The sequence below is a fragment of the Rhamphochromis sp. 'chilingali' genome, assembly GCF_963969265.1.
Source record: "Rhamphochromis sp. 'chilingali' genome assembly, chromosome: 8".
Lineage (NCBI taxonomy): Eukaryota > Metazoa > Chordata > Actinopteri > Cichliformes > Cichlidae > Rhamphochromis > Rhamphochromis sp. 'chilingali'.
Window position 1 is genome coordinate 9,694,013 of NC_137935.1, and position 25,885 is coordinate 9,719,897.

Genomic DNA, 25,885 nt, shown 5'->3' on the forward strand with positions numbered 1-25,885 from the left:
TGAATTATGTTTTATCTTTTCCTGTCTGCAGATTTGTAAATATTGGTATTTGGTAATTGCACTTTATTTTCACTATAAATAATAACTGTAATCACAATATCTGTGGTTGTATGTTTATTGTACTTCACTCACCTCCTAGAGCCGAATCTGATATCTTCTGAATTAGCCCAACTACTCATAACCAACATAAATTATTTTAGCTTATGTACTTGCTACACTTTTAATAAATAATTATCTGACACCCAAAGTTTTAATTTGATGTAAAATGAATAGAAGTCAATTACTGTATATAGTAACTATTAAGTCTAATTTAAATACCCTAGTAAGCTATAGTACTGTTTCCTTTGGGAAGGTACCATCTGTGCAGTCTGCAATTTTGTTGAAGAAAGATGTTGAATCTATTTAATATTTCTTGAAAAATAATTGATTTCTGTGCATTTTTTTTTCACACTGCATCAAATTAAGGTTGATTACGTCGATTAAGCGTCATGAGGTGGAGCGTGAGGGGTGGTTCCCTATTTTTTATTTATTTATTTTTGTTGATGCTGGGAGTTGGAACCCTATTAGTTAGGTTGCTTAATATTTACGCTAAGTACTCTTTAAAATACCAGAATAGGGAGGATGGTGTAGGTTTAAGTTTATTAGATTGATCAGTATTGCTGAACTATGAAATATTTTTTTTGCATACAGGTATAACAGAATAGCTTTAGTGTAGTTGTTGTTTTAAACTTGAGTATGAACTTATACAAAATGCAGCAAGATATTTTTAAAAAAACAGTTTTGTTGATTAAAAAACACTATATCGGATTCATATCGGTATCGGCAGATATCCAAATTTATGATATCGGTATCGGACATAAAAAAGTGGTATCGTGCCATCTCTAATACAAACTACTGGTGCTACAGTCACCAGTAGTTTGCAGTTAAGTTGGCATCTTTTATACAAACACTTGCAAGCACTACTGTCAAATGTGTGATGCAAACTGGAATTAGAGAATGTTCACCTTCAAAGTAAAACTTGCAATCTGAATTGTGTTGGCTGTAGTGGTATGACACAACTGTTACTCTGAAGGCCAGTCAAAGTGTGTTCATGTGGCACTCAGTGAATTAAAATGGTGAGTGTTTGCAGACAAGTCAGCGTCTTCCTAACAAACTACAGGGGACCGCAGCAATCCGCTAGTGACAAAAGAGATTTCTGGTGCAGCTCTTTGCAAACAATTTCCCCAGTGAGCAAAATTCCAACCTTCACTCGCTGCCAGTCAGTCAGGATATACACTTACTGCCATAGGCACTGGTCAGACTCTAGGGGTGTGTGACTGAGGCCTTACTTGGATGACTACTGTAGATACCTTATTAAGCTATGTTTAAGTCTGTCCGTTTATAGAGATGAACAGAAAAACAAAAGAGTGAAAGAATGTAAATTCTCATTCATGTCAGGAGCAAAAGTTTAGCTCACTTTTTGTGCTCTGAGATCCTGGTGGATGGATGGGTCAACACAGCGCCAAGTTTTTATTATGGAGCAAACCACTGCTCCTTCCTCTCCTTGCTCTAACAGTAGTTATCGGTAGTTGCTTTCATCACTGCCACTATCACTCCCTATCATTAACCAACTACTCAAAGATGATTGTGCCTGGATTTATCCAAACCTAAACTATAGCAGCTTCAGATAAGAAAATGTTTTTTTCCATTAAAAATAAGAGATTTGTCGCAGTGAAGTAATTTTTCTTTGTCAATTTTAGCGTTCAATTAAAAAGGAATTTAAAAAGCTGTGCTATTACAGATACAGATGTCCTTGATTCATTTAGTGGACTTATTAAATGAGAATTATTTTGCTGATTAAAATTAAAATTAAATGCACAAGCAAAAGACTACATTTTATTAAGTCATGGAATTAAAAACTGAACACGGTAAAGGTAAACAATGAAATAAAAGGTTTTAATGAAAAAGAAATGCAAGTATAAGAGGGAAAATTGTTGTTCCCATTGTCCTCTCTCCCCCTTTTTGCATTTGCATTTTTTCCATCTGATATTTCATGCTTTATAAATTCTACTAGATTTTAATTTTGGGTTAAGTCATGTTTCATACAGACCCACATTAAATTTTAACGTGTTAACGTGTTGAATATGCAGCCTTTGTGTAACAGCAGCATTCATTCCCCGTGAGCTTTTTTTTGTGCATTTCAATCAAAATTCTGGTTTATCACAAATCTTATAACTCTTTAAAAAGCTGTTAAGCCTTTACTGATGTGTCTTTAAGAAGCTGCCGGCTCTGAAATTAGTTTGTGTAATTGCATTCAACAGATGCTAAAATGCCAGTCATCTCTGAGATCTCAAATGCAAACAGAACATGATGTGGCAAGTCTGTCTCGTCTCATAAAACGTGATGTGGATTAGTGTAACTAAATCTCATCGTGACAAGTCTTGTCATCTTGCATAAACTGAGGCCACTGTTTATTACAGCAAACATATTTTTAAAGTGTACCAGCTATTAAAGCATGCAAAAAAAAAAAAAAAAATCTGACCTATAAAAATTTAAGTAGACATTAAATCTAATTTCTTATTTTTGGACTTTGTAATTCTTGTGGTGTAGTGTGCGCCTGTGGGGTTGTTTTCACACAAAGATGAGACAAAAAAAGAAGACAATACAGGCTCCAGTAATTTTCAAGGGAAGGGTTTAAAGTTGTTGCTGAAAAACTGATTGCTTTTTTAAAATGGGAACAGACTTTTTTGAAACACTTCAGTTGGGTTTTAGAGTAAACCACAGCACAGACACTGCACTCCTTAGAGTGATGATTGCCAGTGATGCTGGAAAATATTTATTGAAATGCCTTTAACAATGTTAAAGGCATTTCAATAAATGTCTTTGAAATGTATTATTATTTAGCATTTCTGGTCCACTTTTTTTTTTTTATAAGACTTTTTATTTTCATTTTTTAAATTGAAGACAAACAACAAACAAACAGAAACAAACAATAAAAGACATTTACAGTTATGGGACAGAGTAGGTATCATCAACTAGCCAAAGCTTGACTGGCCATTATGACAAAAAAAAAAAAAAAAAAAAAAAAAATATATATATTATATATATATATATATATATATATATATATATATATTCTCTCAGGAACACACTCTAGTGTCTTTATCTTTCTGGTCCACTTTTAAAGTGATTTTATTCTTATTACAGGATAGGTCTTTTAGTGTAAAACCTGGCAATTCATGGTCATCCTCTATAAAAATGACCCATGGAGTACCTCAGGGGTCTGTCCTTGGACCTTTTTTTGTTCTCTGTACATGTCACCCTTGAGGTATGCCATCTGTAGATATAGTGTGAATTTCCATTTCGGTGCAGATGACATGCAGCTGCACATCTCTTTAAACCCCAATGACATTCATCAACTCAACATATTTTATCCATGATCAAATACTGGATGGCACAGAACCTCCTTTAATAAATATGACTGATGTAATCTTTACGTGAATCTTTATCTAGTGGTCCTGATGGAGCGCAAGCATATACGACAACACATCATGGGTGTTTGTCCATGAATTTTGGCAAATATTTTGTCACTTGCGACAAAGCTCCTTGGCTTGAACAGGCATGTCATCTCTATTGTCTCCTCATTCTTTATGGAACTCAGGAGACTCACCAATATCAGTTCAATTTCTAAAACTCCTTATACACATGTTTGGGTCAAGAAACTACAACAAACTAAACTACAACTTGTCTATAATTTATTTTTAAAAACGCCTCTCTCAGCTGAGGACGAAGGGTGACCAGGCTTTTCTGATAGGACACCCACTCTCTGAGACAACTTCCCTAAGGAGATCAAATTGACACACTCCCGGTCTTCTTAAATGTCTCTTAAAGACATGTTTTTAGAAGTGGGCTTTCTCGCTGCTTCCACTTTGAGCTAATTTTATATCATCTATCCATCTGTCCATCCGTTCACCCATCCATTTTCTTCCACTTATCCACTTTTGCTGTTTTCATTTAGAATTAAATTTTTGTGTTTTAATTGTCTTGTGCTGTAAGGTTTCCCTCTATGTATAAATTTCTTCTTAAATGTTTTGTTACATTTAGCTTGTATTGTTTATTAATTTATTTATTTATATTACTGTGGTAACACGAATCAGAAAAAATGACTTGCTCTAAATTCGGCACAGCTAGTCAATACTCTGGATACAAGATACACAGCATTGAGCAGGAGACTGAGACAATATTGTTTCCAACTCAGTGACCAATCCAAGAATACTGAGGAAGAAAAAAAGTCTTTTAATAGAATAAATGCAGCGAGTGATTAGATTCCTTTAATTGAATGTAATATTGTTGTTAGCAACACTGCATTGACTATTTAACTGAATAGATTATATCATGCATTGTACTACATTAAATCTACTCTGAATAGACTTGAAGAAAAAAAGCCAGGCTGACATAATGCTGATGTTCTTACTGGGAGTTTACAAATCCCTTAAAATGCTGAAAACAAACAAACAAACAAACAAACTTTTGATGATGATTATTAAGTATGTAAGTGGTCACAGTGATACATGTGAAAATCAAAGTTAGACAACTCACTGGATTTCCATAACAAATAAAATATTAAAAGCACATGAGAAGCTATTTCAAACTACACTTACTTCATACTTTTGACTAAAAAGTACTTTACAGGTTAATCTGAAACTACCATGAATTATATAATACTAATATTTAATATTTGATCTGATGAGCAATGAGTAACGTTGTAACTAGTAAACAATTAGCAAAGTGTTTATGTTTAAACCCCTTAGTGTGTAGATTTTAAATGAAAAATGAGTTTAACTGAATGTTATGACACCCTGCAGCAACATAAACAGAAAGAACTCATATTCAGATGAGACTGATGCTGAAAGCTGATGTCATGATCAACACATATTTATACTAAAATGTACCACCATAGGAAAAAGGCGTGCACATTGAGTCTTACCTTCGTAAAACCGCGTGCCTGCTTGAGCAAATCCTCTCTCCGTCTTTCTGCCTGCCTCACATGGAAGGTGTTGCTTTGACTCTGGATGACGAACACTATCTCCCGCAGGTCTGGAGGAACACAAAGGACAAAAATGTGTGACAGCTCACATACTGTGAAAAAGGATCACGGCAATCGATGACCTTCTGCAAGCAAGGCAAGATAAGAGCCACAGCCTGAATAACAGAGGTGACTTTTGCTAATATCCATTACTGGCCTGGTGATAACAACCAGGACATCAAGAGCTTAATTGGCTTGGGGAGAGAGTATGTAAATGTCACATCCCAGACTGTTTTAGTTAATAAAAGATTAGCAGTCAGAAGTCTTTCTCTGAGGTGCTGTAACACCCAAAGGTTGACACAGCCCAGCTGTTCATTTCTAGCTGGCTTACACAACTGCAAAATCAGTAGAAATAAGTATTGTTCCAGCAATGTTAAGGCCAAGGTTAGGAGAAAGTGACTAGCTCAACAATGTCCGTTTGAAATCTGCTAATAGAAGCTATAGAATAGAATGCTGACCAGTGGAACTCTGGTAGATGTTAACTTATATATTATGCTTTGTATGTTGTTCAGTATATTTCTATGCAAAACAAGAGGAATTTCAATACACAGCAGTATATTCACAGTTTAAACCAGGGGCGATTCTAGGATCAGAGCTTTGGGGGTGCTGAGCACCAGGAGAGCTGCCCAGCCAGGCAAGATAAACTTTACTTGTCACAGAGACCTCGTCTCTGTCAGTCCCTGCATCCCTAAATGTCTCCAGTTGTCCTGAGTTTTCTCTGACTGTCTCCTTGGTGCATTTAAACCCCTGTTCCTCCCTGTTCTCGTTGTCTGTTGTCTGCATCTCCGTTATCAGTCATCATAATTTTACCATCTCTGTGAAAGTCTGCAAATTTCTTTATCAAATCATAAGATTCTTAAATTCATCAAGTCTCTCTGTGCCTGGGTCCTCGTCACAAAACAGGAGATCACTGTTTTGTACATTTTAACACAATTTAATGAGCATATGTTTCAGCCAGTACCTTTTGATTAGCCTTGTCTCGTGGTTTCTTGCCCTGTGGTAATCTTTATTCTGTTTTCACTGAGATATTTGAATGCTAATCAATAAATCAATATTCAATTCTAAAAAAAAAAAAAAAATTTATCCCCACATTTGTGAAAGAAAAGCAAAACACTTTTTTGAAAAGTCTGTAACAAAACCATCAAATCTGATAAAGGTTATTTAAATGCTGCCAAAGAAGAATGGATTGGAATAAAAAAAATAAATAATACATATCCTAACCTTAATTACTGGGGGAGAATAATGAATGATGCTCATAGTGAGTAAAAAGTAAACTGAATACATTTTTTGGACAGAGATTCACTTTTAAAGTATATGTATAATATAATACAGATACATAAAAATACACTCCAAAAATAGAAGAGTCCTTTAAATGTACAAATGTACAAAATATTAATTAAAAAAATTATAAAAATGGAGGCAACTGTGCCTATGGTACAATGTATGAAAAGATCTTTACTGCAGATACTAATATGGCTCTGCAGATTTTTTATTTTATTTTAATCTATGTCACCTTCACCTTCAGCAAATCTATCACTGAGTCCATGTGAGTAAATTGGTGACACACCTGTGGATGCATATAAGGCAAAACACAGAGCCTGTTTCTGTGAAATGGGAAAATCAAGAGATATCAACCAAAACACCAGGAAAAGAATTGTGGAGCTCCATAAGTGTGGCTCAATTTTGAATACAATTTGGTGCCATTTACAATTAAGAAATACAGATAGTTTCTCTCTTTACTCTTAAAGTTAACAAATATGTTTTTTATATTTATCAACCTAAAAAAAATAAACATTTAGTCTGATTTGATGTTACAATTAAAAAAGTGTTTGTGTTTTTATCTGAAGAGTATGTAAATATCTGGTTTCAACTATTATTTGATGATGTTGGTGTTTGGTTTGATTGTCAGCACAAAGAGGGAGAGAGAGGAACAGAGAGAGAGAGAGAGAGGAACAGAGAGAGAGAGAGAGAGGAACAGAGAGAGAGAGAGGAACAGAGAGAGAGGAACAGAGAGGGAGAGAGGAAGAGGAACAGAGAGAGAGGAACAGCGAGAGAGAGAGGAAGAGAGAGAGAGGAACAGAGAGAGAGGAACAGAGAGGGAGAGAGAGGAACAGAGAGGGACAGAGAGAGAGGAACAGAGAGAGAGAGAGAGAGGAACAGAGAAAGAGAGAGAGAGGAACAGAGAGAGAGAGAGGAACAGAGAGGGAGAGAGAGGAACAGAGAGAGAGAGAGAGAGGAACAGAGAAAGAGAGAGAGAGGAACAGAGAAAGAGAGAGAGAGGAACAGAGAAAGAGAGAGAGAGGAACAGAGAGAGAGAGAGAGAGGAACAGAGAGGAACAGAGAGGGAGAGAGAGGAACAGAGAGAGAGAGAGAGAGAGGAACAGAGAGAGAGAGAGAGAGGAACAGAGAGGGAGGAACAGAGAGAGAGAGAGAGAGAGAGAGAGAGGAACAGAGAGAGAGGAACAGAGAGAGAGAGAGAGGAACAGAGAGAGAGGAACAGAGAGAGAGAGAGAGAGGAACAGAGAGAGAGAGAGAGAGAGAGAGAGAGAGGAACAGAGAGAGAGAGGAACAGAGAGAGAGAGAGAGAGAGAGAGGAACAGAGAGAGAGAGAGAGAGAGAGAGAGAGAGAGAGAGAGAGGAACAGAGAGAGAGAGAGAGAGAGAGAGAGAGGAACAGAGAGAGAGAGAGAGGGGAACAGAGAGGGAGAGAGAGAGAGAGGAACAGAGAGGGAGAGGAACAGAGAGGAACAGAGAGAGAGAGAGAGAGGGGAACAGAGAGAGAGAGAGAGGGGAACAGAGAGGGAGAGAGAGAGAGAGGAACAGAGAGGGAGAGGAACAGAGAGGAACAGAGAGAGAGAGAGAGAGAGAGGAACAGAGAGAGAGAGAGAGGAACAGAGAAAGAGAGAGAGGAACAGAGAGGGAGAGAGAGGAACAGAGAGGGAGAGAGAGAAACAGAGAGGGAGAGAGAGAAACAGAGAGAGAGACAGAGAGAGAGAGAGAAACAGAGAGAGAGAGAGAGAGGGAGAGAGAAACAGAGAAACAGAGAGAGAGAGGGAGAGAGAGAGAGAGAGGAACAGAGAGAGAGAGAGAGAGAGGAACAGAGAGAGAGAGAGAGAGAGGAACAGAGAGAGAGAGAGAGAGAGGAACAGAGAGAGAGAGAGAGGAACAGAGAGAGAGAGAGAGGAACAGAGAGAGAGAGAGAGGAACAGAGAGAGAGAGAGAAACAGAGAGAGAGAGAGAGAGAGAGAGAGAGAGAGAGAGAGAGAGAGAGAGAGAGAGGGAGAGAGAGGAACAGAGAGAGAGAGAGAGAGAGAGAGGAAGAGAGAGAGAGAGAGAGAGAGAGAGAGAGAGAGAGAGGAACAGAGAGAGAGGAACAGAGAGAGAGAGAGGAACAGAGAGAGAGAGAGAGGAACAGAGAGAGAGAGAGAGGAACAGAGAGAGAGAGAGAGAGGGAGAGAGAGGAACAGAGAGGGAGAGAGAGAGGAACAGAGAGGGAGAGAGAGAGAAACAGAGAGAGAGAGAGAGAGAGGAACAGAGAGAGAGAGAGAGAGAGGAACAGAGAGGGAGAGAGAGAGAGGAACAGAGAAGGAGAGAGAGAGGAACAGAGAGAGAGAGAGAGGAACAGAGAGGGAGAGAGAGGAACAGAGAGAGAGAGAGAGGAACAGAGAGAGGAACAGAGAGGGAGAGAGAGGAACAGAGAGAGAGAGAGAGGAACAGAGAGGGAGATGGAGAATGAGGACAGAACAGAGGTGGAACAAGAGCAGGTGAGACAGACATGTTAGTCAAATGGTTGTTTACCAAAAGTATCACCGTATCATAGGTACTCATGTATCTCGTACCTAGTGTTTCTTTTTAGGTTTGTTATTTTTCAAATTCTACATTTATTAAGTTCTGCAGGCTTGTTTGCACAACAAGGCTAAATAATTATATGAACTTTTCTCAATCTAAATAGTGGACTTTGGTAGAATTAAAAAACAAGTGTAGTGCAGGTCTATGATGATTTTTAGTGCTACTATCATCTAGTTCTGATTCTGTCTTGGTTAAGTTCTAAGTAGTCCTGATTTTGAACTGTTGTAGTCCTGTTTTAATTCTGGATCAGTTCTGGGTCTGGTTGAATTGGGTGTTAGTCCACATGTCTTGATAAAGCCCCAACTTTGTTCTGCCTCGCTGCTTAATTAAAAAGCTAGTTTAAGGTGTCCTGCATATGTGATATATATATTTTTCCCTATATGAAGTCATTCTTTTTTGAACAAAACTCAAAACAGAGCCTATTAATCTTTCAGTCATTTCAACCCCCCCTTCCCCAAATCCCACATGCATACTATCCTTTAGGGCTAAGCCCCGGGTGTGTCAAATGTCTGCCTCCGCCTCTGATGCTGACAACATCTTTAGATTCTACCTTTGTCGTCGACCCAGCTAGCTGCCGTTCCTCTTCATTTGAAATCTATTTACAGGCTAGTAATAGTGACACAGCTCAGTGAAGAATGACATTGGCTACACAAAAAAGTCCATATAAACCCTGTGGCTCTCACGACCACTACAATCAAACTGAGACCAAAGGACCAGAGGCAGGGAATAAAAAAAAAAAAAACTAAAAAAAAACTGTCATTTTATCCAGCTCTGTACAATTACAGCTGACAACTCTTAAATCCTGTAAGCTGTCCATCACATCAAATAGAGTCTGCAGCACCTGGCTGGAATGACTGTTACAACTGAAAATCTTCTCAAGGATTTAAAGCTCAGAGGTAGGTGAAGTAAGAAGGAGAAACTGGGGAGGTGTAAGAGTTATGGCCGGCACCTCAGAAACTTTGGACGTGCAGGGTTCTTGTGTACACGTTTACTTATTATGAGCTCAAACAAACAACACAGTCTGTGCCAAATAATTCTAACGTGCTTTATCTGTGTCCATTAGTTACTTATTTAAACAGAATACAGTCATAGAGAATACACTGCGTCTTGAATTCTAATTACCAGCAGGAATTCTCCAACAATGCTTTCCCAGATTTGTGAGAAAGTGTATTTTTTTTAGTCTTTCAAAACAAATAAGTAGCAGTCACCACTGACAGGTCTACAGTCTTCCCTTCGGAACAGTTGTGCGAGGAAAAAAGGGGAATGGCGAGTGCTGACATTGGCAGGATTAGATGGATTGCCTCCACCTCAATTACACTACTTGAACCTATTCCCATACTGAGTTTGGATATTAGCATCGGGGTCAGGGACAGACACTATGTCAGAGTACAGTATCTGTGTCAAATCTTTTTAATTAAGTGTCGGTGGGTGTGTCGCTGCTTTGCTCAGCTCATAACAAAGATCCCATTCATCCTGGAGCCCTAGTAATGGGGGAGATTACTTGCTAAATCTCAGCATGTCCATCTCCCAACAGATCTAACCTCCACTGAGCTGAGCTTACATAGTGAATACCCCTACACCACCTCTAAATGTCCTTCTGCTGAGTTCGCTAAATGAATGTGCGTGTACGTGCGTGCGCATATGGTTTCACATAAAGCAGTGCATTTTAAAGCCCCAAGTGAGGTACCAGTCTCTTGATACTGCACAGTACAGCAATAATACCAGCTGCAGGAGACTAACAGCAAAATCAGATAAGCAGTTTGCCAATCCCTCATTGTGTAGATAACACGTACCCTACGTCAAAGCAAAGGAGAATGAGGGGTAAAAAAAGAAACTAATTAAAACAGAATTCACTGCTCTCGAGTCCACACTAATGGGTTTCGATTAATCATCAAACAATGGAGAGAAAAGGGGAAGAGGAAAAATCCTGTTATAGTACCCCTCTTCCTTCGTCTCTTTTTTTCTCTGTCCTTCTCCTTTCAGGTAAAAATCACCTTTGTATACACTCTCGATACATCTACCTTTACGTAATTATAGGACCGAGATTTAAAACAATGCCTTCGGCGCTAGCACTTTTCACTGTGGAGGCAAGATTATACAGGGATGCCTCTAGGCTTAGATCTATATAGATTTAACTTGAGAAAAAGTTACGTGTTTTGTAAACGCACTGTGTGTGGTTTGTGTTTGGAGGTTTGCGGCTAGGTTGAGGTTGCTGGTGTGATCGCTCACATGTACGATTTCTAATTGATTGCTATATTGTTGCTGGGTAATTGTGCCAAGAGAGTCGAAGTGCTGGAGATGGTTGTTAGTTGTTGTGCTATCTGACAAATGGGAGGTATTTTTAGGCCCTATTACAGCGGGAATGTCTGACTGTTTCAAGGACAAAAAGAAAAAAAAAAAAAAAAGCTCGGCATGATTTTCTTACTCTTCACAGCGTCCTGCAAAGTTAAAAAAGCATCCAAGTAGCCCAGTTTTCCTCTTTCCTTTCCTTCACATGTAATGCAGTTTTGCACTATTTAAATTAAGTACCAAGCCTGCTTTTTCTTTAACAGTTTCTAGTGTATTTAGATAGGATGTCAGATGTTTTCTTGGGTGTTTTTGGTCATGGTCATAGCTTTCAGAGTAACTACGCAAGTTTGACAAGTTGCATTTAATGGTTGTTTGGATGTGCTGCTTTCACAGCTGTCACAGAAAAAGTGCTATTAATCTTAGCAGTAGTAGCTGTATTAATAGCAGAATTGCCAGAGGTGAAAGTATGCAATCAATTCATCTATTTAATAACAGATGTGACGTTGCACCCTGGTGCAAAACACACAACACAGTGCTTTTTTCTGCAGTTAAATTAAATTATCAAAGGATCCCTCTTGGCTGAAAATAATATGCCTTGAATGAAAGAGATTGAAGGTTCCTGAGGAGATGAAGCCAATGCCCTAGTCCCCTCGGTGCAGATGATTTTATTTTGCCAGGTCGATGGAACTAGAAAGCAGTATTCGTTTATCTCCCCTCATTCAGCATTCCACAGAGGCAACTCCATAGAAAAAAAAAAAAGGACTGTATCAGCCTTGAAATATATTGGATGAAATGAAACACTGGAGAATTCTGCCTCCTCCTCTCTCTCTGATCTGATGCTTTTCTCAATTCATGAAACCACTCTTTAAAGGCCATCACCATCTGATCTGTGGAAAACTCCACAGGGAGGCTTCGAGTCTCGTGTGTACTCACAGCTTCAGCATCTCTGCGCATAAGAGGGTATGATCAGGCTGATTAAAGAATCAAGGCTGAAGTGTTTGTATTTCTAGGTATGCACACGGAAAGGAGGGCATACAGCGAGAGAGAGATACACGGCTGTATATAGATTGTGTTCTTCTAGTGGCCTGGCCGTGCTGTGTTGTCGCCTCACTGACACAAATCAATAGTGACACTTCCTTAGAGCAGGATTGCAGATGTTGCCAAGTGGCAGCGGAGCTGAGAGCCCACTGACCTCTAGGCTCTCCTGCAGCTCTGTCATTTCCATCAGTGTCACAGAGCAGGTGTGTGTAGTCCGTGGAACTGTCACAGAAACATTTCATCTCAGCCCCGAGTATTTCCATCTCCGCAGTCAAATAAACACACGTTCGAGGCAAGGGGCAGCAAACATATAGAAATATGCTTGTATGTTTGGGAGAAGATGGAAATCAGATCCATAGTGCAATTTCAATGACAAAAGTCGGCTAAGATCTAGAGGGATGGGCTTCTGTGGAGGGGGCCATTAGGCTGTTGTGGGAACAATACCACTGCCATGACAGATTCAGAGCCCTTCATTGCCAGCACATAGTGAGAGATGACAGAGGATGTCAATAGCTCATTTCCATACTCAGCAGGCCAAACCCCCCATCCAGCAGCTGATTGTGCTGCTGTAAAACCTGCTACACTCCAGTGACTCACATCATTGGACTCCCCGAGACAAGATGGCCCAGAATCATCTATCTCCCAAAAAATCCCCTCCATCTTTCCCTTCCTCGTGTCCAAAACGCAAGAGACAAAATTCAATCGAGCAAACTGTGTTGCAGTTTTCTGTCCACACTAACCATGACCACCAATACCAACCAGGTCCAGGATTTATTATTCAAAATGAATACACCCTCTTTTTTTTTTTTTTTTTTTTGGTTGAGTTTTAGGAATAAAAATTATTTACCTTCTTGAAAGATGATAATCTAGTGTGGCAAAGGCCCCTGCTGTAAGTAAAAATGATTTTCTATCACCCATCTTCCTCTATTAATACATACTTTTAATTAGCCTGCACAAGATCAATAGATAGCATGGTGTATTTAACTTTTAGCTTACTGCTGAAAAGGTCAGCATCATAAATATCTCTCAATAAAACACAGGGAGGAAAATGCCAAAGTGGGGAACAACAGAAAGGGAGCGGAATGAGGAAGAAAGCCAGCAGACAACGATAGGGAGTCACTTGCATTGAAAAACAACAACAACAAAAGACTGGAAAGGAAAGACTGTGCATGAAGTAGAAGCAAGATGGGAAAGCCAAGAAAGGAAACAAGCAATCTTTTATAAACATTCTCTTCAAGTAGTAACACAGAAACACACAGAAATTACAACATGTAAAAGGACAGGCTGAAAAAAGCTGCATCCAACCTGTGATAATCACACTCATTAGAGGTTCTCTGGAGTTCCTGACTCCATGGATAACTCTGCTAAAGACTAATGAGTGCTGAATGCAAACCTTAAACCTCACTTAGAATCAATAATTCAGGAAGCTCAGGCAATTAACGCTTAACAGATTCCAGGTTTTGCTTATGAATCCCATTCGTTACCCATTAAAGTACCGAATGAGTCGAGGATGGATTTGATATCACTTTAAAACATTTTTTTTTCTAATTTCTGTAAAGCTGAATTTTTGGGAATATGTTTGCTTTCATATCTTATTTGGCAATATATGCCACGACTGATTGCATTTCTCAGGATGGTTGCCTGCTTTTTAAATTACTTTTTAAATTAAATGAAATAAAGCCATCAGCTATGTTCAGGTGTTTGAGCGGGTTTTCCACTAATCACATGGCTAGAGATTTAATCCCTGGCTTCTCCACAAGTGTCCTTGGGCAAAATACTAAACAGGATGCTCCCGGTGGCTGGTGAGCACCTTGCATGACAACTGCACCTCCATTGTAAATATGTGGAAAAAGTGAACGAGACACAAAGCAGCAACGCAAAGGAGTTTGAGAACTTCTAAGAAGACCTATAAGTGCAAGCCATTTACCACTTGAATAAAGGAAAGACACAGACACAATAGAGCATTGTCACAAGCAAGCAGCAAAGCACTGTTTGTAGGGAGGGGGGAAAAAAAAAGGAAAATAAGAAATACTAGTTAGAAAAAGGAGTTCAGTCAACATCTTGTGAACATTGATATGCATTCTATCTTCTCGCGTGTCCTCTTGGCCTGGAGAGGCTGAGCCACTGAATAAATATAATATAGCCGCATACGGGACAGTAACACAGCTTTCCTAGGATTAACGACTGCTATAGTGATAATTGGATTTAAATTCTGGCATTTAGGTTTTGTTCTGAAAAAGGAGATGTAGAATAGAGTTAGTATATAACCTCAACTATATAACAGTATACATTTAGATCCAGATTTAAAACACAGCTTTGGGCAATACACCTTGGATCTGCCCAATGCTGGTACATTCCCTGAAAAACAATTTAAGGTTATTTATTTATTATATCAACTTTCTAGTACATCGATTTAACATTTTAATAAACATTTTGAAAATGAAAGAAATATACTAGAAAAAAAGACCACACACAGATACTGGTGATGACCCAAATAAACAGCAAAGGTACCATTAGACTATATTAATGTAATTAATGATGTCTGTATTAAGGTTTCCATTCTATTCTTATAATATGCTGCTAATTAATGTGTCCCTAATAGAAGGGGAAAAAAGACAAAAGTTCAAATGAAAAGTTTTATGACTTCTTATGAAGTCAGTAATTAACCTCACACATCTCCACTGATGCTTTTAAAATTAGCCTAATAGTAAAGTAAGTAATGGATTACTATGGTTTAAGTGGTGACCTGGATAGATTTTAGTCAAAAACTGCCTCATTTAGCCATGTATGTAAGTTATAAACACTGCGTTGGATCTACCTAATAAAAATAATTGGAATTGGCAGAAAAGTTATTCTTGTTTAGATGTTTTACCTCCTGATACAGTATTTCTAAATGGCACAAACAATGCACGTGAACTTCTTTTGAAGTTGTTTTAATAGGAGATAGTTTTCTGTTTTTCTTACATGTATTGCTATTCATAACTCGGACTTCTCTGCTGTGCCAGTATGCATATAAAACACACGTTTTATCCATTTGATCTTTTCCTCTTTGGACTAGCAGTGTGATAGTGAAATGAAATGACTGAACTGATTAAGCTAGACAGATAAAGGCCTTACAAGCTTTGGATTGTTTAATTGTTTTTGTCATGCTGAACAATAAATTTTTTTTTTTTTTTACTTCAATACAAACTGATCAAGAGAGAAAAAATAAGATGAGAGACACAAACCTATTGTAATGTAATACAATAGTCTCATTTCGAAATTTGCTCACTTTTATCAACAAGTTGAAGACACGTCCTCCTGCCGGGATAGATTTATGATGGTACTTTGGAGCTTCAATGAAAGACCAAACAAAACCTTGGAAATTAATGTGCAGAACACATTTAACCGAGTAAAATGAAAAAAAAAAAATCAGATTCCATTCGGTGATAGCGCAGTGGGAGAGACTTGCAGCCCTGGAAACTGATGGGGAACATGCACATCTAAGCATCTATCTGTATTTGAACAGTTCTATACCCAGTGCATTTAGGTAGGTCACACTCTCAACAATTTAGTTATCTGTTGTTAAGATGTAGCATGCTGCATTTTTAAAGCACTACTTATTGCACAATATGGCCGGTGGGCTCACACTGTTTTTTTAGTTTTTGTTCCATCTATGAATATCTGTAGCATGTACATACTGCACATAATGCATTTACTTTATTTAAAGTCTGCACCCTGTACTCCCTCTGAAGAAAGATTGCTAAATGAATGACTTCTAATACCCATCAAATGTTACTGGGGCTTTTAAAATAAACAATCCAGTCAGACCTCCTGAAGTTTGCTGTATTGTTAAAACAAAAGGGAGTCTGGCTCTCCGTGATTCATCTTTTACATTCCTGCCCACAAACAACATTCTCTGCAGGCGAGCGTAGCTTTTCTGGTGTGACAAAGGGAATTACTATGGCAGTGCCAGATAGTGTAGCTCCATTTTTCAGATCGCTGTCTGTTTGTATTTCCTTTCTGTGCCGAGGTGCCAAATGAGAGCATTACGAAGTTGCTTTTGTGTGCTTTTGCGTCTGTGGTGACCCAGTTGAATGAACAGGCAGAGGTCCAGAAAGCGGGCTCCAAACTCCTCTGCAGTCTCCCGAAAATCACTCTCAGATGGTGATTGTGCGAGTCCCCTGAAGCGTGAAAAGCATGCATGAGATCTTTTTATTTGCTCTACTTATGAAATTCCTGGTTGCTGTCAAGTCGTTGAAGAAAGATGGGACTGCGAAACTCTCAAGATTAAATTTTTTTTTTTTTTTTTTCTTTTTTAAATGACATCAGAAACAGCAGTATGCGACATTACGTGATGGCAGAGCTTCAGTTCATCCTTTGTCATTTTTTTTTTTTTTTTTTTTTTTAATAAATAGGACAGGGGGAATGAATGAGAGAAAGAGGGGGAGAGAAAGAAAGAAAACCAAAGGGGAGAAGAGACGGTGAGAAGGGGGGGGAAGAGAGAGAAAAAAAAAAAAAGAACTCCTGGGTCACCTGTATGGAGAAAAAAAAAAACAAACAAAAAAAACAAACAGAGGAGACAGCAAACAACAAAGAGTAACATAATAATAGAGAAAACAAAGCACCATCACAATAAACTAGCTAGTCATAGATATCAATATTTACTAAATAATAAACGATATTGTGCAGCACGCAAGATAGACAGCGCACAGTGTGCTTTGAGGCAGCAGCCAAGAAAGCTTTAGTCCGCGTCTGTGAATACCCATGTGTGCATACCTGTGTGGATCAGCATGCTTGCATTCCAAAGGTTTCTCCATGTAATGATCTGCTAGGGAGTGTGGGGGGGCCACAGCCCCGTCCTCCAGGGTGTGAAGCGGGTATGGAGGAGATCAAAACTCCAGACATCCAGAGGCCCCCAGAACACAAGAGACCATGGAAGACCAACAGAGGGGCAGCCGCGCCACTGTTCCAGTAAGAGCTGAGGAGAGTCCCAGATGAGGGCTCGCCCAGCAGCCGCGGAGCAGAAGCCAGGGGGAGTTGCAGTGACGCGCCCGTGAGCTCCGCCGGCCCCCAGCTGTGCCTGAGTGACCCCACCTCCAAAGGGGGCCCGAGCGAGCCCCAGGCCCCAGGCCCCGACAAGCGGCCGCCAAGGAGTGAGCCGGTGTGTACCCGGACGCCCACCCCCAGACACAAAGAACCACCAACACACCGACACCTGAGGGAGTCCGCCACCGGCAGGGGAAGTGGTGGTGGGTGGAGATAGGCCTCCAAACCTTGGAGGGCCTGAGATTAAATTTTCAAGGTACGCATAAGCAAAACCCATTTTACTATTTTGATTTTGCAGTACTTGCCATTTAAATTTCACACTGTCCAATATTACTCAGTTCAGGTTTTATTATTCATGATTTTATCAAGCAATAATATCAATTCAATTCTTTCATCATACAGCGCTCTTTAAAATTGAACTATATTAAGCAATAGTTCATCCCTTTGGATGTCATCTGGAATTACGGGTTAGTTCTACTGAGTTAGTCTGATCTGAATTATCAAATACAGTAACATCAAACTACTGTAAATCAAATTGAATACAAGAACTCCACTATCAAAGACAGCAATACCTGTATTTATAATCAAGTACATACAAATATGAATACTTCTAGGAATGTATGGATGTTTATCATACTCCATTTGCCTATAAAATGAAATGTAGGTCAATTAATTGTTTACAATCTCTATTTTTATTAGTAAAGGAAAAAATTGTGCTTAGACTAAATATGATAACTATTTAGTCTTGTTCCATTACATGGTGCTGTACTATTGCTATCTGGTAGTTAAAAAAGCCAGTGTTCTCATTGCTATGATATCATACCATGCAAAAAAAATGGTAGAGACACAAATAACTTTTACTGTGGTAAAGCACACAGTAAACCAATGCAACAACCTTTTTATTATCTTGTTATTATAATTATAGTGTACATTATTGCAGAGAATGTTCATCAGAGCATGACCTTCAGTGTCTGGGGCTGTCTGGAGTCAAATGTGAAGCCGCCAGCATGAGATGCTGGATTGCTGTATTGGGTTAGGGAAGGGTTGTTTCCCTAAAGAAGTTTTACTATACTGTTCAAAAGTAATGGTATATGGCAGCGTGACCTGGAGAGAAAGCTTGCTGTGGCTTCAGCAGCAATGCAGGTATTGTACAGGTTAGCAGAAAGGATAAGCTTTTAATCTTTTAGTTGATCTACACTCACCAATTAACATGTAGCAACTATATTGACATAATAGCATCATGCAACAGTTGCTACAGATTTCCTGGCTTCACATCCATGATGTGAGCCTTCCATTTCACCATATCCCAAAGTCGCTCTGTTATACTGGGATCTGGTGACTGTGGAGGCCATTTGAGTACACTGTAATGTTCAAGAAACTAGTTTGAGATGATCTGAGTTTTGTGACACGGTACCGTAACCTTCTGGAAACAGCCATCAGAAGATGGACACACTGTGCTCATACAGAACTGAGCATGGTCAGTAAAAATAGGCTCAAGTGTTTAATCGATGTCTGGTTTATGCTTGGTTTGATATTCAGCAAGTTTTTCACCATGTCTGCATGGCAAATATAGACAAATAGGTCACCTTGAGATTGACTGATTAGATATTTGTTCTATTGAGCAGTTGAAAAGATATACCTAACAAAGTGCCCAGTGAGTGTATGTTCCAGTCCTAACCTGCTCTCACGAGCTCTAGGTAGTTTTTGAAAGAGTGAGATCAAGCAGACAAAATTTGTGATAGCTGTGCTAAGGCTTAGAGATAGGGTGAGGAGCTTGTAGATGCAGATGGAGCTCAGAGTAAATCTGTTGCATGACCCAGACTTCACTGGATTTTATACATCTCATCTCACCCCAATGTTCCTAGGAAGTAGGATGTCTGAAACCCCCTGTATAGCCTCTACACCCAGGACCCAGCCAGAGATAAGTGGTAGAAAACAAATGGAACAATGGGGTGTAATGAATGGATGAAAAAAAAAAACCATCAGGCTAAAAGTAATTAAGTTATAATTCTCAGTTGTGGCTATAAGATTGAAACTATATTTGTTGACATATTGTCAACTAGTAAAATGACCTTTTGGGTCCAAAATAAGTTCCAGTCAGATCTAGAACTAAATCATTTGTATTTTTTAATTAAACATTTGAAATTACTGTAAGTGGTACACATAGTATATGTTGACTAATTTTCTTTGTGTCCTTAGCTGTATCTACAGCAGATAAGGACATACTGTTTAAGCATATGCTCCCTTGTCTGAGCACTGCAAGTACAGGATAATGTGATTCAGGTTTTCAGTTTCCCTCCTAAACACGAATTTGTTATTTTCCAGTTTCCTTCTGCTTTTAAGTGTTTTATTAGCAAACCACACACACACACAGAATATTAAAAATTATACACGCTCCACAAACACACAAGTTTTTTTCCACTTTCTATTTTTTACTACTAATTAGGAATACAAGACTTACCCAGCTGATTGTTGTGAATGACGTGCAAATCATCCTGGCTCTGAAAAGACAGAGAGACTTTTTAATAATTCAAATTGCAGTCTTCAAATAATGACCCACATACATTCTCTTCTTTGTTTTAACATATCATGTAAAAAGTGTCAAAATATGAATTGTGTGAAAATCTTTTTTCTTTTGCAAAATACTCCATTTCCTCTCGCTAATCACTAATTAAGACTTAGTGATACTAAATATGGAATCCCCTACAGGATATTTGGAAATATAATGGGCGACACCCCACGTCATTAGCCCATCCTAATTGTGTGGGTTTTGTGCCTGCAGCATTAAGCTCTGTGCATGAGGCTCAATTAAGGCATTCTGCACTGTTCCACCTCCAGAGCTGTCAGCACTGGCTGCAGACCATGGAAGGATGAGTAAATCAATCACAAGCCAGGGAAACTTTGAAGAGCTGTCTTTCACCTCTATCTTTCAGAGTAAAATTTTTCAGTCTTGGGGAAGATTGCATGAATGTCTGAGTTGTGCCTGTTTCCAGAACTCTAGACCGAGAGCTGCAGAGTATTAATAGATAATGACAAACCAAACCCTTTTTTGATTTATGACTTCCTCTAGACTAACAATCATTTCACTGGCAAGCTGATGCAGCCTTCAGATAGCTTAACTAAGTCATAAATTCACTGTCGGTGGGTGTGGTACAGCGGTTACAGGGATTCACAGTAGTTTGGTGGCATTTGCAAGAAGCAGGCTACATATAAATGTGCTATCTCAGCACATTTACAAACTAACAATTTCTAGATTAGAGAACAGCCCATTAATTTACCCACTTTCCTCCTGAACACCTTCCTATAACTGTTGTGAGTACACATTTATTTTTGTGGTGTGCACGTTTCCTGCACGTCCCCTCTGTTAATTGACCAAATCTCAAAATTGAGCATTTGACATGAGATGTAATAAACTGGAAAAACAAAAACAAAACAAAACAAAAAAAAACTGGCATCCATAACGCCATTAACACAGCAGTGATTTGTGCATGTGTGATGCTCTCTGTCTTTTCCTATTTTTTCAGGTGATCAGAGTTAGAGGCAATATATGCACAGGCAGACAAGATCATATCAGGGTGATTTGATTCAGTGGGTACATCAGCTTAATTGGACTCAGTAGCATTAGTCATGCCCACAAGGCTTCTGTCTCATCTTATCAGACATTACTCGTTTGAAATCATTTCGTTAGCTGAAGAGAGAAGGCACCTAAGGAAAAAAAAGCATCTCATAAGCCAGGAGAATCTGACTTGTTATCAGATAATTAGTCTTATAAAATCTCTTCAACTTGAAAATATAGCAGGTTATTATGGAAGAGAAACTACTCAAAAAGTGGAGGTATGAATTAAAGGGGTGTAGAAATTGCTATATATATGGTGGTTGTGACAGAGGCGTGCCACATGCTTTTCACTCTGTCTCTCCCAGCACAACTTCACTCTGGGGCACAGAAGAAACAGTAAATCACTGCACTGTGACTACAAGGAAAAAATAAATCAAGACACCCATTATGACGAATTACCTGCTCTGTCAAACATTGCCAATTATATTGATTGTATGTGTACAAATGTTTGTGTGTATATAATGTGCACATGAAAATGATTTTTACACAAGCCTTAACAAGGCCTAATGCTTTGTGACACACTTTAATGAGAAATGTCAAAATAGACCCTGTACCCCTACACCAATCTAAATCATTTTGTAATGTTGTGTCTTTTTTCCATTTTAAATCAGTTATTTTGTTATGAACTCTTGTAATACAATCTGTGTTGAGTCAGAAAAAAAGGAGCCTCCTCATTTATTTTATGTAGACCACTGTTTTGGCACAGCGGGGCTCCTGACGCAGCTGCCTCTGGCCACAAATATTGCAAAAAAAAGAAAATCCACTGGGTCATCTGACAGCAAAAGCTGAACATTTCCAACACATCATCATCATCCAGCGAGGGACTGTTTTGACTGTTCAATCACATGCAAGAGCACGTTCTTGGCATATTCCTTTTCTCAGTTACCGATCTCTTGTAGTGACGGGGTAGAAATTGTTGCTGGTACAGCTTCCTAGAATCATGTGCTATTGCACTGTGAAACAGCTGCACAGCATTTTACCCTCTGTTTAGCCTTCAAACTCAGCTCCATTACTCAACCCGGAATTTTCGGCTCACATTTCATCTTCTCACCTGCACACGCTGTAAACTCTTTGTGCTTATTTATACAATGTTATTTTCAGCTCTAACACCTGATTAAGCTACCTGATGTACTTTCTTGATGCATTTTCTTTTATTCGCTTACTTCAGCAAGACATTGCTTTAAACACGATTATTTTTACATAGAGTATCTATTAACCTCCAGTGAATGGTGGATTTTCAAAAAAGTAAAAAACACAACAAAGTTATGTCAAATAATCTTCATTTAGCATAGAAAACCCCAAAACACTAAGCAGAATGAGAAAACAACGTGCCAGACGTTAAAATCTGAATCTTTTTCTGTTTGTTTTTTTTCTTATACTACTTATAGGCGCATTGCCATCGCATTGCGTTTTATCTCTTATCAATTGACACATTTAAAAAATAAATAAATAGTTGACAGAATGAAAATGAAACCTCAGTGAAGCTTCAGCTCCACTGAGAAAAACAAAAACAAAACAAAAAACCTACCAATAAATACAGGCATCAAAACATCAAATCTATGTAGGACAGAGAAGAGGAATATAAAGTATATTAAAAAAAACAAACTCTTAACTGAAACTATGAAAAGCATAAAATGTCAGATTTCTATCATGTTTTGAATATGAGGTCTGACTTTTTGTTTTTAATTACTTCATTTTGTTTAGCTCTCTTCTACTGCAAAGGTTTAATGCCACCTCACTGCTGAAATAGAAGTTGGAAAGCAGTCAGTACAATGTGGCGTGAGTTTCATTTTCTTTTGAAGGTTGTTTTTTTTTTTTCAAGCTTGTGCAGATTGATCAAATTCTGGGTTGTTGATGTTTAACTGGACTTTTTCTTTCAAAGACGTCATATTATGCTTTTCTTGAGTGTATTTTACATATTGTTTCTGCATGTATAGAATGGTACAAGGTTAGAAGTCTATAACAAAGAGGATTATTTTCTCCCACAGAAAATGAATTTAATTTTAATCCATTACTGATGGCATCATAACATATGAGATATATTGCAATATATTACAATATTTAAATGTGTGGCTATAAATTAGAAGTCATAGTCATGAGATTAAAATGATATGATGGTTTTATAAAGTGTTACGGGTGCATAAATATTAAAAATGGCCCATTTTGGTAGGTGGTTGCCAGGCAACATGATTGTGTCATTATATTTAATGCATAATTCAGGTTTTTTCAATACAAATGAATTGTTACTGTTGTGAAATTAAAATGATGTAATGCTTTAATAAAATGTAAAACATTATTCATTTTAGCCTGTTGGTAGGTGGTTTGACATCATAATATCTGATATAGATAAGAACCTTCAGGGACCTAACATGTACCTGTGTGCCAAGTGTGGTTGCTGAAGTCTGGATTGTGTAACAAGAGTTGTGTGGACCAAACATACAGACAAAGATTTTGTGTATTACAGTGAGATGCCTGCTTACTAGTTAGAACAGAGGATGAGCAGAGCAAGCGCAATTTTCTTCAAAACAAATTCCTGATTTATGCGGAGCAAAGAATCAGTGATTAAAATTACGTTTCAACACTGTTACCCGCGTTTTTACTGTCTTCTCTCAAAGGCTGCTGCCTGAACCAGGCATAGTTCAGTGTTGGATTTTTGCAGCAGTTCCCTGGTCTGCAAAAATCAGAAAAGAAGGCATTACATAATGGATAGCTGGCTGACCAATCAAAGCAGACTAGGTTTAATACGGAGGCTTTAGAGAGAAAGAACATAAAACAAAGCGTTTCCGACAAACGGTGAAGTGAAGTGCTGCATGCACGGTAAGAATAAAAAAAGTTTTTTCAAATAGGAAGTGATGTCAACCAATTCCAGAAAACCTCCAGAATAAATTTATGAACCTACAAAAGAGCATATTGTGGCCTCTTTACAAGCTTGATCTATTACCTGCATGTAAACAACATGGAAATAAAATCTGCTTCAACAACAAATTTATATGGTGAAGAAATGAGTCATTGGATTTTACCTAAAATTCCTTTTAAAGCCATCTCTTTGGTTTCACTTCATAAAATCCCTGGGTGACACAAGGGCTACAAATCTTTCTTTGGGAAATGATCTCATATTCCACGCCAGAGTGAACTCACATCAGGTCTCATATCATTTTTACTATTACTGAGAGATTAATTAGTCTCAGCTCACAGAATCCGGCTCTTCTTAGCCTTCTATACTTTTGCACGCAGGTAAGGCTCTTCCTAATCCCATCTGACAGCAGGCTGTCTGCCATTTGCAGCAGGAATCAGACACCCATTGGTGTTAAAAAGAAATTGCTGAGAGTCTATACTGTCCATCTGAAGGGGTTAGTTTCACCATCCCTTGAGCGCTTTTGATCTAAGACACCACAACACTGATGCAGACAGACAGAAAGATTGTGCCTCGTGTAGTGTAACCTTAGAACAAAGGCAGCACCGCAGTAAAGGTACTCAGAGGTGTACATGTGTAAACTGAAGAATGATCCTCAGCCTACCTAATGCGATTGTTACGTAATCAAGGACACCGCAATGACAACCTTTTGATCCCTGTCTTTTATTTGGATGCTCTTCACATACACACAAAGACGAGTTCCCGGCCCTGTTACGGCTCTCAGTCCCCGAGGACACAGACGCTTCACTGACATGAGTGACCCGTCAGGTCAGATTAGATTTCTGTTTACTGATGGCAAGCATGTTTCAAGGTTGCAGGATTTTCTGGATTTCGACATGTGGAAAATGTGTGATGTTCAGAGAAGCTGATGTCTAGAAGGACTCTGAGCACCTTAAGAATGTGAAAGGTTGGAGATTATATTGGTCTATATTTGTGTTAAAGCTGGGTTCTTGTGTTTTTGTGTAATTTTACACAAAATTATAAAAAAACGTTCAGAGTATTACAACTAAAGTAGTATAAAAGGAAATATTGTGTTTAGGCTTTGGCCAATCTGACAACTTTTATACTAGATACAGTGATGCAAAGCAGAACACATTCACCAAAAATCTGCATGCAAAGTCTTAGTATGCATATGCCTGTGCTTTGTGTAGCTGGAATGGTTTAGAACAGCGAGTAGGAACTAGTTCCAGGAGGAGGGCTGTCTATTTTAAAATTGCAGCTTTAACTATAAATTAAGATGATTCCAAATTGTCACCTTCATTTTATGGATGCTTTTAGAGCTATTGAGCGGTTTAAGAATCAAAACGTCTTTCATATCCCTCCCCAATTTTAGGGTGTCCAGAGAACTGACAGATTAAAATTTTATTCTCTGCCAATTTTTCACACAAGCAAAACTGCTAATGTGTAATGACTTAATGAGTTAAAACGTCTCCTGTCTCAACATTAGGAAGCTATTCTTTTCAGGTTTTCTTCCTAGCCCCTTTCAGCATTTTGTTGACAGCAGTTGAAAAGTATCATATCAGGCCATAGACATTGCTGTTACTGATGCCAAAAATTAGTAAGCACATGCATGTTATGATGTTCCATAGAAGCATTTCAAATAAGAAGGAAAGACAAATGTCTTGGTCAACACCTCCCATGAAAGCGATACTGATCAACCATTCACTTAATATTTATTACTATTAAAATAAAAGTCAAATTTCAACAGACAGCAAGGTGACATTCTTAAGTGTCTGGCACTAATAAATAAGAATGACAAAACCTAGAATACATGAAGTTATATGCACTAATATAAAAACATAAAAGATGCATATTTTCACATTTCAGATGTTGCTTGACATTTATTTATTCTGGGTTTTCTTTCATATGATGGCTCATGTGGTTAATCAACAAATAGTTTGAGCTCAAGAAAGACAAAACACAACAATGAATTCATGCAACAAATATTGCCTACATAGCCAAAACCAAATAAAGCTTTCTCCTCTGAGCCACGGAGCTCTGTCGTCGTCCAAAAAATATTAAACATGTCAGTGAGTCACCAGTGATCCACTTGCACTGGCTGACATGTTCTTTGCTTATGATAAACA

General features: G+C 38.4%; 1 protein-coding gene across 1 annotated transcript in view; it reads right to left on the minus strand.

The window, feature by feature from the left end:
- The window catches only part of b3glcta (beta 3-glucosyltransferase a), an 85,202-nt gene that overhangs the window by 29,428 nt on the left and 29,889 nt on the right, over positions 1 to 25,885 (minus strand). Inside the window, exons 3-4 of the mRNA XM_080888949.1 lie at positions 19,730 to 19,769; positions 4,967 to 5,076 (exon numbers count right to left, since the gene is read on the minus strand). Coding sequence (XP_080745075.1) covers positions 4,967 to 5,076; positions 19,730 to 19,769 — 150 coding nt within the window. The remainder of the gene's footprint in view (positions 1 to 4,966; positions 5,077 to 19,729; positions 19,770 to 25,885) is intronic.